A 15,257-nucleotide genomic window follows, 5' to 3' on the forward strand; every position below is an offset into this window, starting at 1 on the left:
CCCAACGCACCACCGGGGGAAAACTACCTACCCTCCAGGACACCTACAGCACCGGATGTCACAGGAAGTCCTTCCACCCGGCTAGCGATATATGGTAGCACAATAGAGGCTGCTGTGATATATACATAGACTTGGAATCACTGGCCACTTGAATAATGGAACACTAGTCACTTTAACAAGGTTTAAATATTGTTTAGATATTGCTTTACTCATCTCATCTGTATATACTGTATTCTATTCAACTGTATTTTAGTCAATGCCACTACGACATTGCTCAATCTAATATTTATATATTTATTTTACTTTTAGATTTGTATGTATTGTTGTTAATTGTTAGATACAAATGCACTGTTGGAGCTAGGAACACAAGCATTTCGCTACACCCGCAATAACATCTGCTAAATATGTGTTTGTGACCAATAAAATGTGATTTGTTTTGTCCATAGCGCTCCAAGACAGGATTGTGTCGAAGCACATATCTGGGGAAGGGTACCAAAACATTTCTGCAGCATTGACGGTCCCCAAGAACACAGTGGCCTCCTCCATTCTTAATTGGAAGAAGTTTGGAAACACCAAGTATCTTTCTAGAGCTGGCCGCCCGGCCAAACTGAGCAATTGGGGGAGAAGGGCCTTGGTCAGGGAGGTGACCAAGAACCTGATGGTCACTCTGACAGAGCTCCAGAGTTCCTATGTGGAGATGGGAAAACCTTCCAGAAGGACAACTATCTCTGCAGCACTCCACCAATCAGGCCTGTATTGTAGAGTGACCAGACGGAAGGCTCTCCTCAGTAAAAGGCACAGGACAGCCCGCTTGGAGTTTGACAAAACGGCACCTAAAAACTCTCAGCCCATGAGAAACAACATTCTCTGGTCTGATGAAACCAAGATTGAATTGTTTGGCCTGAATGCCAAGTCTGGAGGAAACCTGGCACCATCCCTATGGTGAAGCATGGGTGGCAGCATCATGCTGTGTGGATGTTTTTCAGCAGTAGGGACTGAGAGACTAGTCAGGATCGAGGGAAAGATGAACAGAGCAAAGTACAGAGAGATCATTGATGAAAACCTGCTCAGTGATCAGGACAGGAGTGCTCAGGACCTGTGCTCAGAAGGTTCACCTTCCAACAGGACAACGACCCTAAGCACACAGCCAAGACAACGCAGCAGTGCCTTTGGGACAAGTCTATGACTGTCCTTGAGTGGCCCAGCCAGAGTCCGGACTTGAACCCGATCGAACATATCTGGAGAGACCTGAAAAAAGTTGTGCAGCGACGCTCCCCATCCAACATGTCCGAGGATATTTTTTTTAATTGAACCTTTATTTAACTAGTCAAGTCAGTTAAGAACAAATTCTTATTTACAATGACGGCCTAACCCAGCCAAACTCGGACGACGCTGGGCCAATTGTATGTAAACTCCCCAAATACAGGTGTGCCAAGCTTGTAGTGTCATACCCAAGAAGACTCGAGGCTGTAATCGCTACCAAAGGTGCTTCAACAAAGTACCGAGTAAAGGGTCTGAATACTTTTGTAAATGTGATATTTCAGCTTTTTCTTTTTATTAACCATTTTTGCCTTTGTCATTATGGGGTATTGTGTGTAGAATGATGAGGGGAAAAATATATTTTATCCATTATACACTGCCAGAAAGTGTTCTTACTCCTTGACTTATTTCACATTTTATTGTGTTAGTCTGAATTCAAAATGGATGATTACATGGATTATTTTTCTCACCCCTCTACACACAATACCCCATAATGACAAAGTGAAAACATGTTTTTAGAAATGTTTGTACATTTATTAAAAATGAAATACAGATATATCTAATTTACATAAGTATTCACATCCCTGAGTCAATAATTTTTATAAGCACCTTTGGCAGCTATTACAGCTGTGAGTCTTTCTGGGTAAGTCACTAAGAGCTTTTCACACCCGGGTTGGTTGTCAAATTGGTTGTTGGATCATTGTTAGACAACCATTTTCAGGTCTTGCCATAGACTTTCAAGTAGATTTTAGTCAAACTAACTCAGCCACTCAGGAACATTCACTGTCTTCTTGGTAAGCAACTCCAGTGTAGTTTTGGACTTGTGTTTTAGGTTATTGTCCTGTTGAAAGGTGAAATCATTTCCCAGTGTCTGGTGGAAAGCAGTCAACCACGTTTTCCAATAGGATTTTGCCTGTGTTTAGCTCCATTCTGTTTCTTTTTTTTTATCCTGAAAAACTCTTTAGTCCTTAATAATTACAAGCATACCCAAAACATAAAATAAAATGTTATTTGTCACATGCTCCGAATACAACAGGTGTAGGTAGACCTTAGTGAAATGCTTACTTACTTGCCCTTAACCTACAATGCAGTTATGAAAAAATACCTTAAAATAAGAAATAAAAGTAACAAATAATTAAAGAGCAGCTGTAAAATAACAATAGCGAAGCTATATACAGGGAGTACCGGTCCAGAGTCAATGTGCAGGGGCACTGGTTAGTCGAGGTAACTGATGTAATATGTACATGTAGGTAGAGTTATTAAAGTGACTATGCATAGATAATAAACAGAGCATAGCAACAGCGTAGAATTAAGGGTGGGGGCAATGCAAATAGTCTGGGTAGCCATTTGATTAGAAGTTCAGGAGTCTATGGCTTGGGGGTAATAGCTGTTTAGAAGCCTCTTGGACCTAGACTTGGTGCCCTGGTACCGCATGATGTGGACACCTAGGAATTTGAAGCTCTCAACCTGCTCCTACACAGCCTCGTTGATGAGAACGGGGGCATGTGCTCGGTCCTCCTTTTCCTGTAGTCCACAATCATCTCCTTTATCTTGATCTGACCTCCTCCCTATAGGCTGTCTCGTCATTGTCGGTGATCAGGCCTACCACTGTTGTGTCATCGGCAAACTTAATGATGGTGTTGGAGTCGTGCCTGGCCATGTAGTCATGAGTGAACAGGGAGTACAGGAGGGGACTGAGCACGCACCCCTGAAGGGCCCCCGTGTTGAGGATCAGCGTGGGAACTGTCGCCGGAAGCTCTGGACTGGGAACTGTCGCCCGAAGCGCTGGACTGGGAACTGTCACCCGAAGCTCTGGACTGGGAACTGTCGCCCGAAGCTCTGGACTGGGAACTGTCGCCCGAAGCTCTGGACTGGGAACTGTCGCCCGAAGCTCTGGACTGGGAACTGTCGCCCGAAGCTCTGGACTGGGAACTGTCGCCCGAAGCTCTGGACTGGGAACTGTCGCCCGAAGCTCTGGACTGGGAACTGTCGCCCGAAGCTCTGGACTGGGAACTGTCGCCGGAAGCTCTGGCCTGGGAACTGTCGCCGGAAGCTCTGGCCTGGGAACTGTCGCCGGAAGCTCTGGCCTGGGAACTGTCACCCGAAGCTCTGGCCTGGGAACTGTCGCCCGAAGCTCTGGCCTGGGAACTGTCGCCGGAAGCTTGGTGCGTGGGGCCTGCACTGGTGGTACCGGGTTGGTGACAAGCACCTCAGGACGAGCGCGAGGAGTAGGCACAGGACGCACAGGACGTACTGGACTGTGGACACGAACACCAAGGAGAGTGCAAGGAGCAGGAACAGGACGCACCTGACTGGGAAAGCGCACTTGAGGGAGAGTGCGAGGAGCAGGAACAGGACGTACCGGGCTGTAGAGATTGGGAAACATACCTGGCCAACATAGAAAAATAATCTATATCTATCCTGGCAAGGATAACAGCATGGTCTATTCCTGTAATGTTTGACAAGGTTAAGGAAGACATTTTGAGGGATTTTGGACCATTCCTCTATGCAGATCCTTTCAAGATCCTTCACATTCTTGGGTTTCCACTTATCAACTGCCCTCTTCAACTGAGCCCACAGGTTTTCGATTGGATTGAGGTCCGGCGACTGAGATGGCCATGGCAGAACACTGATTTTATTGTCACAGAACCATTTCTGTGTGGATCTTGAGGTATGTTTTGGGTCATTGTCTAGTTGGAAAGTCCACATACGGCCAAGTCCCAGCCTTCAGGCAGAGGCAACTAGATTGTCAGCCGAAATTGCATGGTACTTGGTGGAATTCATTATGCCATCAATCTTAACCAGTGCCTCTGGACCTCTGGAATTAAAACATCCCTGACCCATGAGGTGGGGGTATGAGGTGCCTCTCCTTGTATGCATCTGTTTCGACGCCAAACATGCCGATGCTGTATCTGACCAAAACGTTAAATTTTGGTCTCATCTGACCAGAGAATCTTCTTCCAATCATAATTTAAATTACGTTTTGCAAACTCCAAGCGCTTGCGTCCGTGTCTTGGGGTCATTAAGGGCTTTCTTCTGGCAACCATTCCAAAGAGCCTGTGGTTGTGGAGGTGGCGTCTGATGGTGCTTTTTTAAAAACCTGGTGCCACCAAGGCCTGCAATTCTTTCACAGTGATTCTTGGGGATTCTGTTGCTTCTCTCACCATCTTCCTCCAAAACCGCCATAAAAAAGCCAGACTACAGTTTGCCACTGCACATGACAAAGATGGTACTTTTTGGAGAACTGTCCTCTGGTCTGATGAAAGAAAAATAGAACTGTTTGGCCATAATGACCATCTTTATGTTTGGAGGAAAAAGGGGGATGCTTGCAAGCCGAAGAACACCATCCCAAACGTGAAGCACGGGGGTGGCAGCATCATGTTGTGGGGGTGCTTTGCTGCAGGAGGGACTGGTGCACTTCACAAAATAGATGGCATTATGAGGCAGGAAAATTATGTAGATATATTGAAGCAACATCTCAAGACATCAGTCAGGAAGCAAAAGCTTGGTCGCAAATGGGTCTTCCAAATGGACAATGACCCCAAGCATACTTACAAAGTTGTGGCAAAATTGCTTAAGGACAACAAAGTCAAGGTATTGGAGTGGCCATCACAAAGCCCTGACCTCAATCCTATAGAAAATTTATGGGCAGAACTGAAAAAGCGAGTGCGAGCAAGGAGGCTTACAAACCAGACTCAGTTACACCAGTTCTGTCAGGAGGAATGGGCCAAAATTCACCCAACTTATTGTGGGAAGTTTGTGGAGGGCTACCCAAAACGTTTGACCCAAGTTAAACAATTTAAAGGCAATGCTACCAAATACTAATTGAGTGTATGTAAACTTCTGACCCACTGGGAATGTGATGAAAGCGGAAATAAATAATTCTCTACTATTATTCTTACATTCTTAAAATAAAGTGGTGATCCTAACTGACCTAAGACAGGGAATTTTTATTTGGATTAAATGTCAGAAATTGTGATAAACTGAGTTTAAATGTATTAGGCTAAGGTGTATGTAAACTTCCGACTTCAACTGTACGTACGGTCACTGTGGGGACGACATCATCAATGCACTTATTGATGAAGCCAGTGACTGATGTGGTGTACTCCTCAATGTCATCAGAAGAATCCCGGAACATATTCCAGTCTGTGCTGGCAAAACAGTCCTGTAGCTTAGCATCTGCTTCATCTGACCACTTTCTTATTGACCGAGTCACTGGTGCTTCCTGCTTTACTTTTTGTTTGTGATCGTAGTCCGTCTATTTTATTATCGATTGATTGTACGTTGGCTAATAGGACTGATGGTAAAGGTAGATTACCCTCCCGACGACGGATCCTAACAAGGCACCCGGATCTTCGTCCATGATACCTCAGTGTCTTTCTCCTGCGAATTACGGGGATGAGGGCCTTGTCGGGCGTCTGAAGTAAATCCTTCCCGTCTGACTAGTTGAAGAAAAAGTATTCCTCCAGTACGGGGTGAGTAATCTCTGTCCTAACATTTAGAAGCTCTTTTCGGTCATAAGACATGGTGGTAGAAACCTTATATACAAAATAACGCAAAGAAACATACACAATAGGTTATGGGATCGTAAAAAGGCAGCCAGAGAGAGAGGAGAGAGGACTGTGCCTGATTGTTTACTGCTGGGCTAAGGGAACCGCTGCAGCTCTTTCAAACACCATCATTAGACACTAACAGCCCTAGCCACAGATCACAGCACTTCAACCACTCCACTGCCCCAGGATGAAAAGAGGGAAACAGAGATGAACATAATATGAGAGCGATAGAGAGAGGTCGGGATATTGAGAAAGTCAGAATCAAAGACGAGAGAAAAAAAGGGAAGAGAGGGTGTGTGGGGGTTGAACAGGATATAAGAGAAAGATGAAACAATATGAGATAAACGGAAATGTAATATAATAAAATGAGATATAAAATATATATATTTCATCATTTACATGTTTATTTGTTCTACTGAGACATTAACTAATCATGCTCCAAGATGCCATTATAAAAGTGATGGTAGAGATTAGGGGTGTGAACGTTAAAATGTTTAAAACAAAATTGGGATCCTTAACAATTAAGAAAAAAATTATAATCCCCACAAAATATCAATCATCGTACAGTTATCACAAAACATATGTTCTGTGTTATAGCCTAACTAGACAATAGGCTATAAAGGCCATGGGTTGTGTGATTTAAAGGCAGACTCAAAAGGTAGACTCAAAGATACAGTACGAAGTAGATGGAGAAAGTAAACAACATAGGGGGTAAATTTCCGCAACAACTAAGAGTGGTGAAGCCCCAGGCACTGGTGCCCTTGCTACCACGCCATGAACAGCGTGAAGCAAACCTGTGCACATGTGCAGATACTGTGTGAGAGCAAAGTGTTGCTCACTCATCTCAATATCCTAGCCTATAGAGCCCCACATTTGAGGTGTCATAATTTCAATCACCCACGTGGGTATATGCTCCTAAAAACCAATGAGGAGATGGGAGAGGCAGGACTTACAGCGTGTCGAGCATCACAAATAGAAGCAAGTTCTATTTTAGCGCCTGGTTACGCAGACACTCGTTGAAGTGCGCCAGCAGTGTGGGTGCAATGATTGAATAACATGTGTACATATATTTTGCAACGCGAGCAGTGTGGTCAGTATGTAAGGCTGTAACGTAACAAAATGTGGAAAACGTGAAGGGGTCTGAATACTTTCCGAATGCACTGTAAGACTGCCAACATTTTCAGGATGATGCCTTGTTGCTCGAATTGACACCAAACATCAGACTAACTAGATGTAGGGGATGGCTAATTGCTACTGCCTTCCTGAGCTCTAGAGGAACTGTTACCCCCAGATCCAGATGCCTTGGCTGTCAGGGAGGAATTTCCACTGTCACATTTAAGTGGCCCTTTTTTTTTTGGTAAATGGACTATTGGGTTATTCATAATGGTCATTGGCTGTAACTTTATGTGGTGCTTTTTTTGGACCAGGTCTCTCAGTAGCAGGAAGGCGAAGGCAAAATCAAGAAAGTGGCTGGGAATTCTGAGTCAGTGGGAGAAAACTAATTCTGACTGTCATCCAAGACAGAACTGACATAACTTCCAGTTGCCAAGGTAAAAGAGAGAGGGAAGAGAGAGGAGGAAGAAGTGAGTAACCAACCAAAACCCTGAGAATATTGAGCTGAGAATATTCTTTATGACAGCAGTTCAGAAAAATGACACTTGGTAACCCTCTCAAGCATCTTCACTTCTCTAGCCAATGTCTAACTGAGTTAAAGAGACTTTCGTTTCAGACAACGCCAACATTTCATCAAGAACACAGGCTAGATTTAGGAGCTGTGTTGCTGTGGCTAAGTAAGTATTAATCTCCGCCTGTCTGTCTGTCCCGTAGGATCTTATGTAGAGGGGCTACAGTAATATTTAGACTAACCACAGTCTTGCTCGCCATGGGACACAAGCATGTACCCCTACCCCCACAACCCTTGCCCCGAATAAAAACTACCATAATGAGATGACAAAAGACAGAGATTAAGATAATGCGCAAGAGGTCGGGGGGGAGTAAGAGGCATGGGGGAGGAGAGAGATTGGAGAGGGAACTGGGCACACAGAGCTGGGAGGGAGAGAAAGCTTGGGGGAGAAGGCAAGAGAGCAAGATTGGGTAAAAGTAGAGGGGAGACCTCGGAGTTGAGCCAGAGAGAAATAATGAGAGAGAAAATGAGAGGGGGAGAGAGTAAGAGAGGGGGAGAGAGTAAGAGCGAGACAGGGAGTGAGCTAGTGAGTGAGCAATTGGGGGGGGGGGGGGGATCAACAGCTGATAATGCCTTCCAACCATCGAGAGCAGACAGATTTCGCGAGCTATTTTGATAGACCTCCTTATTTTAGATCCTGCTCTGAGCGCTCATCAGGTCATTTGTTGGTTTGTTCATCCGTCAACTCAGATCTCTACTTGCCTTTCTCGTAACGGCTATGACAAAGTGTACAGACCGTGCTATGTCATGTCCGTTACACACCAACGTGTCGCTCTTTAAACCTTTTATGCTTCTGGATATTCCTATAACTAGTGTAGTCAACTTCATAGGCAAAAGCTGCTATGTAGGATTCATGAAAATGAATTAAACCCTACAAAACCCTATAAGCCTCAGTGGTACCAGAGGCATTGACATGGCCACAGCACAGAAAATAGAAACCCTATAATCCCTGTAACATTAGATAGCTATTGTTGTCTGTATCTTCCAGCTCAGCTACACAGGAAATTAAAAAACACTAGGTAAATATAAACACACATACTTGTGTGTGCACGCACACGCGCATGCACGCATTCTGCCTTTATTGCTTCCGTACTCAGCGGGTAGAGAGCTTAAGCCATTAACACACTATGGTGGTGCATGCAGCGTCCACCACAGTGTACACCCCAGAGGCTGCAGCTGGAATGGTGCCAGAGATGACAGTGACAATTCTGTGACGGTGATGACTCCACACTGTTACCAACAAGCTCAACACCGTGACGTTTATCCAGGCCATTGCCTTGACACTAGGATCTAAGGCTGCGTGTCCTTTCTAATTAAACAAATCCACTTCACCTCCTCTGCTATTGAGCTCGAGCACTAGAGAGCTGTAATCTGCATTGACAGAACTATTTCGGTCTCGTAATCGATATAACCTTAATTGTAGTGGTCGCTATAACATCCACTCATGTCCGTGTCTTTGACATGCTGCCCAAGGTACAGTATTCCACATGAGCGAATTTCACCCCAATCAAGACACTCTGCTACTACTTATATATATCGCCCTGGTATTTTTCTTAAATAATACATTAAAATCTATTGTATAATACATGTAGAAAGCAGGTCATTGCAAGGTGCAATCCACATTCATAGTGCACAAAGTACTTAAGTATGAAAAATGGAACCAACTCCAAAACTAGGTGATGTTTTTGACGCTTCTATAAACCCCCCAAAAATCTATCCATCCATTATCACATAATAGCGTAACATACCACTGTAATCTCTACCTCAATTCATTTGTCAACAGAGCAGTGCATTACTTGAACGGCTGACAAAGTGTGTGTATCATGATAATCTGTAGCTCACATGACCAGAAGCAGTTGGTTCACAGATGTTAGGGCAGCTGACTGTTTCCCAGCCATTCTGTTTCTTATGCGTCCTCCCAAACAGAACCTTCTACACACACGTCTGAGGTACGCTTCCCTAGCGCTTTCTCCCATTCACAGTTTTGCTGTGTGATGTACAGCAATGCTCAATCTATATACTCAATAGTCCATACTCTCTTCTAGGCACTTCTGCCAGCCTTCATATCGAATAGATAAGGGTTCAATATCAATATATTGCTCTACCAACAACAAACACAGAGAAGGGAAGACTCAGAGTATAATCTTTCCCTTCTGTGCCCACTATAAACTCAGGACTACTCAATATCATGAATGAACCACTGAAATAGTTTTACCTTTCAGCCAGGCGCTTCAGTTCCCCCTCGCTCGTTCTCTTCAACCTCTGTCACCGACAAGCCTCTCTGTAGAGAGATGGTGATACAGTCCCGCTTTCTCTCTATCCCTCTCTCTCTCTGACTGCAACACACGCGATACAGTACTCTTCTACCTCCCTCTTTCACAGACACACACACACACACAGTCCAGCTGTGACAGTACACCCACACACACAGACACACCCTGGGCACCAGTCCAGAGTCAAAGGGCTCTGGTTTCTGACGCCCTCTTCACTGCCCTGGGACGAGACACTGGTAGAGGGAGGGAGAGATGAAGAGGCAGAGTTGATGAGAGAGAGAGAGAGAGAGAGAGAGAGAGAGAGAGAGAGAGAGAGAGAGAGAGAGAGAGAGAGAGAGAGAGAGAGAGAGAGAGAGAGAGAGAGAGAGAGAGAGGAGAGAGAGAGAGAGAGAGAGAGAGAGAGAGAGAGAGAGAGAGAGGAGAGAGAGAGAGAGGAGAGAGAGAGAGAGAGAGAGAGAGAGAGAGAGAGAGAGAGAGAGAGAGAGAGAGAGAGAGAGAGAGAGAGAGAGAGAGAGAGAGAGAGAGAGAGAGAGAGAGAGAGAGAGAGAGAGAGAGAGAGAGAGAGAGAGAGAACTTTGGGGAGAGCTTAATGCCTCACATCAGAAAAACCCCATTCGAAATGGCAACATCTGGAAAAACCAATAAAGCAAATTGAACTGAACTACTATGAAAACGATATGAAAATCCAGAACGTCCGAAATGTAATGAGACTCAGATCAAATTACTTGATAATTTAAAAAAAAAACGTAGAAAGAACAGTTAAAGACCAACAAAACCCATTAGACATACCCATCACAATAACAGAGCTGAAAGAGAAAACCAAAGTGCGGTAAAGCCTGTGGGCCAGACACCATCTGCAATAAGATGAAGAAAAGCTGCAGGAAGCCATGCTCAAGCTCTTCAACCCAGTGTTGAATGTAGGATACTTTCCAGAAATATAGAATAAATAATAAATATGAGAATACAGACCTTCCTCAACAAAAAGTGTTTTAAGTGGCTTCTTACCAAAACAAACATCTGACCACATCTACACCCTTATTAAAAAACATGTTTATCAGTCCACCAAGGGTAAAATATTTGCCTGTTTTATTGACTTCAAAAAGGCATTCGATTCCATCCAGCATAAAGGACTCTTCCTCAAACTCATCAAAAGTGGAGTTGGAGGAAGAACCTGTGACGTTATTAAATCATAACACAACATTGAAAATAAATGTAGTGTTAAAATTTGTTAAGAAAAAACTATTTTTTTTCACACAGTGGTGAGGGGGGTCACTCAGGGCAGCAATCTGAGCCCAACACTGTTTAATATCTACAGTGGGGTCTGGAATTATTGGATCCCTTGATAAAGATGAGCAAAAAAGACTATATGCATTTAGCTGCTAAATCATGGCTACCACAACATTATAATTGTTTTTTAAAATAATTTGTATAATCTTCGGGATGGTAAAACATTCTCGGTGCAAGCTTAAACCAGATATAAAGTATGTATAAAAGATAGTGGAGCAATATATTTTAAACAAAGCCACTTTATATAATGTTTACATACGCTACATTACTCATCTCATATGTATATACTGTACTCTATACCATCTACTGCATCTTGCCTATGCCGTTCGGCCATCGCTCATTCATATATTTTTCTGTACATATTCTTATTAATTCCTTTACACTTGTGTGTATAAGGTAGTTGTTGTGAAATTGTTAGGTTAGGTTACTTGTTAGATATTACTGCATGGTCGGAACTAGAAGCACAAGCATTTCGCTACACTCGCATTAACATCTGCTAACCATGTGTATGTGACAAATAAAATTGGATTTGATTTTAATCATCCTTGAGAATAAATCACCCCCAATGATTTTGTTATGTTTGAGTCAGTCAGATAGCATAAGAACAAGGCATAAGCCATGAGAAATGGTGTATAATTGAAGGAAATTTGCTTTAAAACTGTACATTTTCTCAACCCCATGGCAAAATGTGTGTAATTGAAGGAAATTTGCTTAGAAACTGCAATTTCTCTCTCGGCCCAATGGCAAAATGTGTAGAATTTCGGGAAATTAACTATAAAACAGCAAAATGTTGTCACCGAGACCAAGAGGAGGGCCTTTAAAACCACACCATTGGCCACTCCTAAAAGGTTTTATGAGATTGGACAACAAATTGGGATGGACCTTACACCATTTCCTTATTCAATCTTTCCAGATCCTTTATATTCATCTGTGCCTCTTCAATTCAAACCACAGGTTTTCAATGGGGTTCAAGTCCGGAGACATTTCTTTGTGGATTTTGGGGTTATTGTCTTATTCATGATGCCATTAACCTTAACAATGGCCCCAGGACCATTGGAAGTAAAAATACAAATAAAAAAATAAGAATTTAACTAGCATGATCATAATAACTGCGTCTCCCATTGGTAGGGTACCACTACATTCAGTCATGCCTATAAAACAAATGTTTATTGACAGGTACAGAGAGCAATGGTAAGAGAGGAGGGAGAGAAAGGGAGAGTGAAAGAGGAGCAGAGAGATAGTGTGCTGTGAAGCTTTTAAACAACATTTGTAGCCTTGTCTCGTGTCCTTCATGTATTTATGTATACTCCCAGATTGGAGCTGTCAAATCATTCTCTCTCTCTCACACCCTCCGTCTCCAGCTGCCACACACTTATTTGCGCTCGCCTTCAATCGCTCCCTCACCGGCATCCCGAGAACGCCCGTTATTTCTATATTTACCTACTTAGTGTCCTTTTCATATTGATCATTACTCACCGTGATGCGCGCTCCACTCCTCTCCGTGTCACGAGCCGCTGTTGTTTTTGGTTATGCTACCGTTACTATAATACCACAGAGGAGGAGTACCAAAATATATAATCCTCTTTTAATGCATGGTGAGTTAGACACAACAGCTGGTGTGTCACACGCCATTATATTTTGAGTGTATGTGTGTGCGTGCTTGAAGAGGCACACCATTATGTTTGAGTGCGTGTGTGTCGGTCTGTGCGCGTGTGACAGAGAGAGTGAAATGTGGTGGTGTGTGGTAGCATGTCAAATACAAGGTTGCAAGCCAACAGAATGGGATTTGATGCTGTAGTAGTTCCTGTGCAGGAGTGCTAGCTGTCTTAACAAATTAGAGTAGAGAGGCATTTTTCACAACGATGTGGCATAAGCTGGGGACCCGGGACAAGACGATGAGGGACACACACACACACACACCTGTTCTCTCTAGCATGGTCACCTTGCTGCTTAGTGTGCTTCTCGTCCCTCAATGTCATACCAAGTGGTGGTGTTGCTAGGTGGCCATTTCAGAATGAACAAAAAGTGCCAAAGATATTTGTTCTTCATTTAGGGTTATGGTTAGAGTAAGTGGTTAAAGGTAGACTCCACAATATTACATTATCATACAAAACAGGGAAACTTCCTGCGTACACTAATGCTCATCCCACTTTCTGCTCCTCCTCGCAGCTTGAGGCTTGCCCACAATGGGAAAAAGCCAATAGTGGCAGTCTTGGCCGATCTGAATTCTCAATTTTATTCAGGGCGGAAAACTCAATTTCTTATTGGACAAGCTCCTGTAGTACTCCCTGTTTAAATCCATTTTCTCCCGTTTGCCAAATGAATACAATCTGGTTGATGATTGAATGAATACAATCCTGTTGTCGCCCGGGTATGTGTGATAATTTCATCCATCGGAATGCAACTTAAAAATCACACGTGGTTAGAAATCTTACCGTCCTTTCTGGCATTGGACTACCTGGTAATCACAACCAGCCCCCTAGTGAGCTACTACTAAGCCCAAAGAGAGACAGGCAATACAATTTGTCTCATTAAAGAGCGGAAGTCGGCAGTAATTTGTCCTTCCTATGCTTTCTTGTCCTATCTAACCCGACTGCTGCAAGTGAACCTGAACGCTTGTCTTGACTGTCTGTCCACCCAGTCAGTCAACAACTCACCGCTGCCCCCCTCTGATATTTTAGTTCTAAGTGCTGTGTGTGTGTGTGTGTGTGTGTGTGTGTGTGTGTGTGTGTGTGTGTGTGTGTGTGTGTGTGTGTGTGTGTGTGTGTGTGTGTGTGTGTGTGTGTGTGTGTGTGTGTGTGTGTGTGTGTGTGTGTGTACCAAACTTTACACATAAGCAACACAAAGTACACCTCAGATGATTAAATTGTCAATAAATGTGTCGGAAGGAATTGTTGGCAACCTCAGCCCATAATCCAATGTCATTTTGGGCCACTTGGCATGTAATACAGTAGTCAGTACTGTATCACAACATGCCCTTTGCTCACGAAGCATGCCAAGAGGTAATAACATTTCTTGGCATCCTTCAAAAACATAGCCAGTGGTTTTTAACAGCTTCCCTCTTATAGATACATCTAGACCATGCTAGCCTTGTCCTAGGTTTGTTTGGTCCTTGCCAATTTCTATGGTGATAATAACCATAGTCGATGGCGAGACAGCGCAAACAGCTCTAGGACCAGGCTAGTATCCCTTCAAAATGTGAACATTTTAGCGGTTTCTATGGTGAATCTTGTAGACCACACAAAACAGATTTACTCTAGACAAGCAATTTTTCTTTTAAAAGATGGCTCAAGACCTACCTTGGCTTCACATTTTTTATGAACGGCTGTCTTGCACTCTGCAATGAGAGAGAAAAGAAACCGTGTGAGAGTTGGTTGTGTGTGTGTGTGTACGAATTGTGTTACACTCTGTACTCACCCTTACAGAAAGCCCCAGGGATGTCGATGGTCTGTCTACACACTTCGCATGGTCGTTTCTTCCTACAGCTCTTCTCTGTGAACGCATGGGACACAGCTCCTTTACCTAGCTGTAACAGAACAGAGTAGCAAAACATGACATTACCCAATGAGATGGAGACTGCTGGCATTTCTGCCCCCAAATTTACCAACTGTGTCAAATGTAATAGTACAAAGGTCATTGGTATACTGAGACAATCTGGAAATATCTTTGCTCAAAAACTGACATCCAGAAGAGTCTGTCCGGTCACGGAAAATGTGACGGATAGAGATTGTGATTCAAAGTGCTTAAGTCACATATACAGGGTTGCAGGTGTGATTGCAGAGTACAGTGAAAATCTAAGGCTTCGAGCTCCAACAAGCAGGACAAAGTGAAATTGAAAAAAAGAGAGGTAATAAACAATAGAAATAGAAATAGCACTATATACTGTACATAACTGTGGGAGTAATTAATAAACACACGTCCAACGGGGTGGAGGCAGAGTAAGGACTGTTGGGGGGATGGGGGGGAATGACCATAGGGGGAGCAGCACCATGACCATTGAGCGGCAAAAACAAACATTTCCGTAAAAAAATTAACATCAAAAAGTGCTGAATGTCGTTGGCAGAGTAAAAGTCTGTTGGGGGGGGGGGGGGGGGGGGGGGGTCCATAGTGGGAGCAGCAGGAGACAGAACGTCCATAGTAAGGTGGGGGGAGCAGGTAGCTGACTAGTGGTAGCTATTCAGCAGCCCGATGGTCTGAGGG

General features: G+C 43.7%; 1 protein-coding gene across 6 annotated transcripts in view; it reads right to left on the reverse strand.

Annotated features, from left to right (window-relative positions):
- LOC129841257 (tensin-2-like) overlaps positions 1-15,257 on the reverse strand; it is a 78,736-nt gene that overhangs the window by 45,954 nt on the left and 17,525 nt on the right. For 5 of the 6 annotated variants that reach the window (XR_008757301.1, XM_055909458.1, XM_055909464.1 and 2 more), the window contains exons 2-3: positions 14,475-14,583; positions 14,357-14,394 (exon numbers count right to left, since the gene is read on the reverse strand). Coding sequence is in view for 4 of the 6 variants with exons in the window: in XM_055909458.1 (XP_055765433.1) it covers positions 14,357-14,394; positions 14,475-14,583 (147 nt within the window). In the remaining 2 variants the exon portion in view is untranslated. Of the gene's footprint in view, positions 1-9,712; positions 9,995-14,356; positions 14,395-14,474; positions 14,584-15,257 lie in introns of those variants that run through there. The other variant, XM_055909471.1, reaches the window with a different exon arrangement.

The sequence above is a fragment of the Salvelinus fontinalis genome, chromosome 3 (genome assembly GCF_029448725.1).
Source record: "Salvelinus fontinalis isolate EN_2023a chromosome 3, ASM2944872v1, whole genome shotgun sequence".
NCBI lineage: Eukaryota > Metazoa > Chordata > Actinopteri > Salmoniformes > Salmonidae > Salvelinus > Salvelinus fontinalis.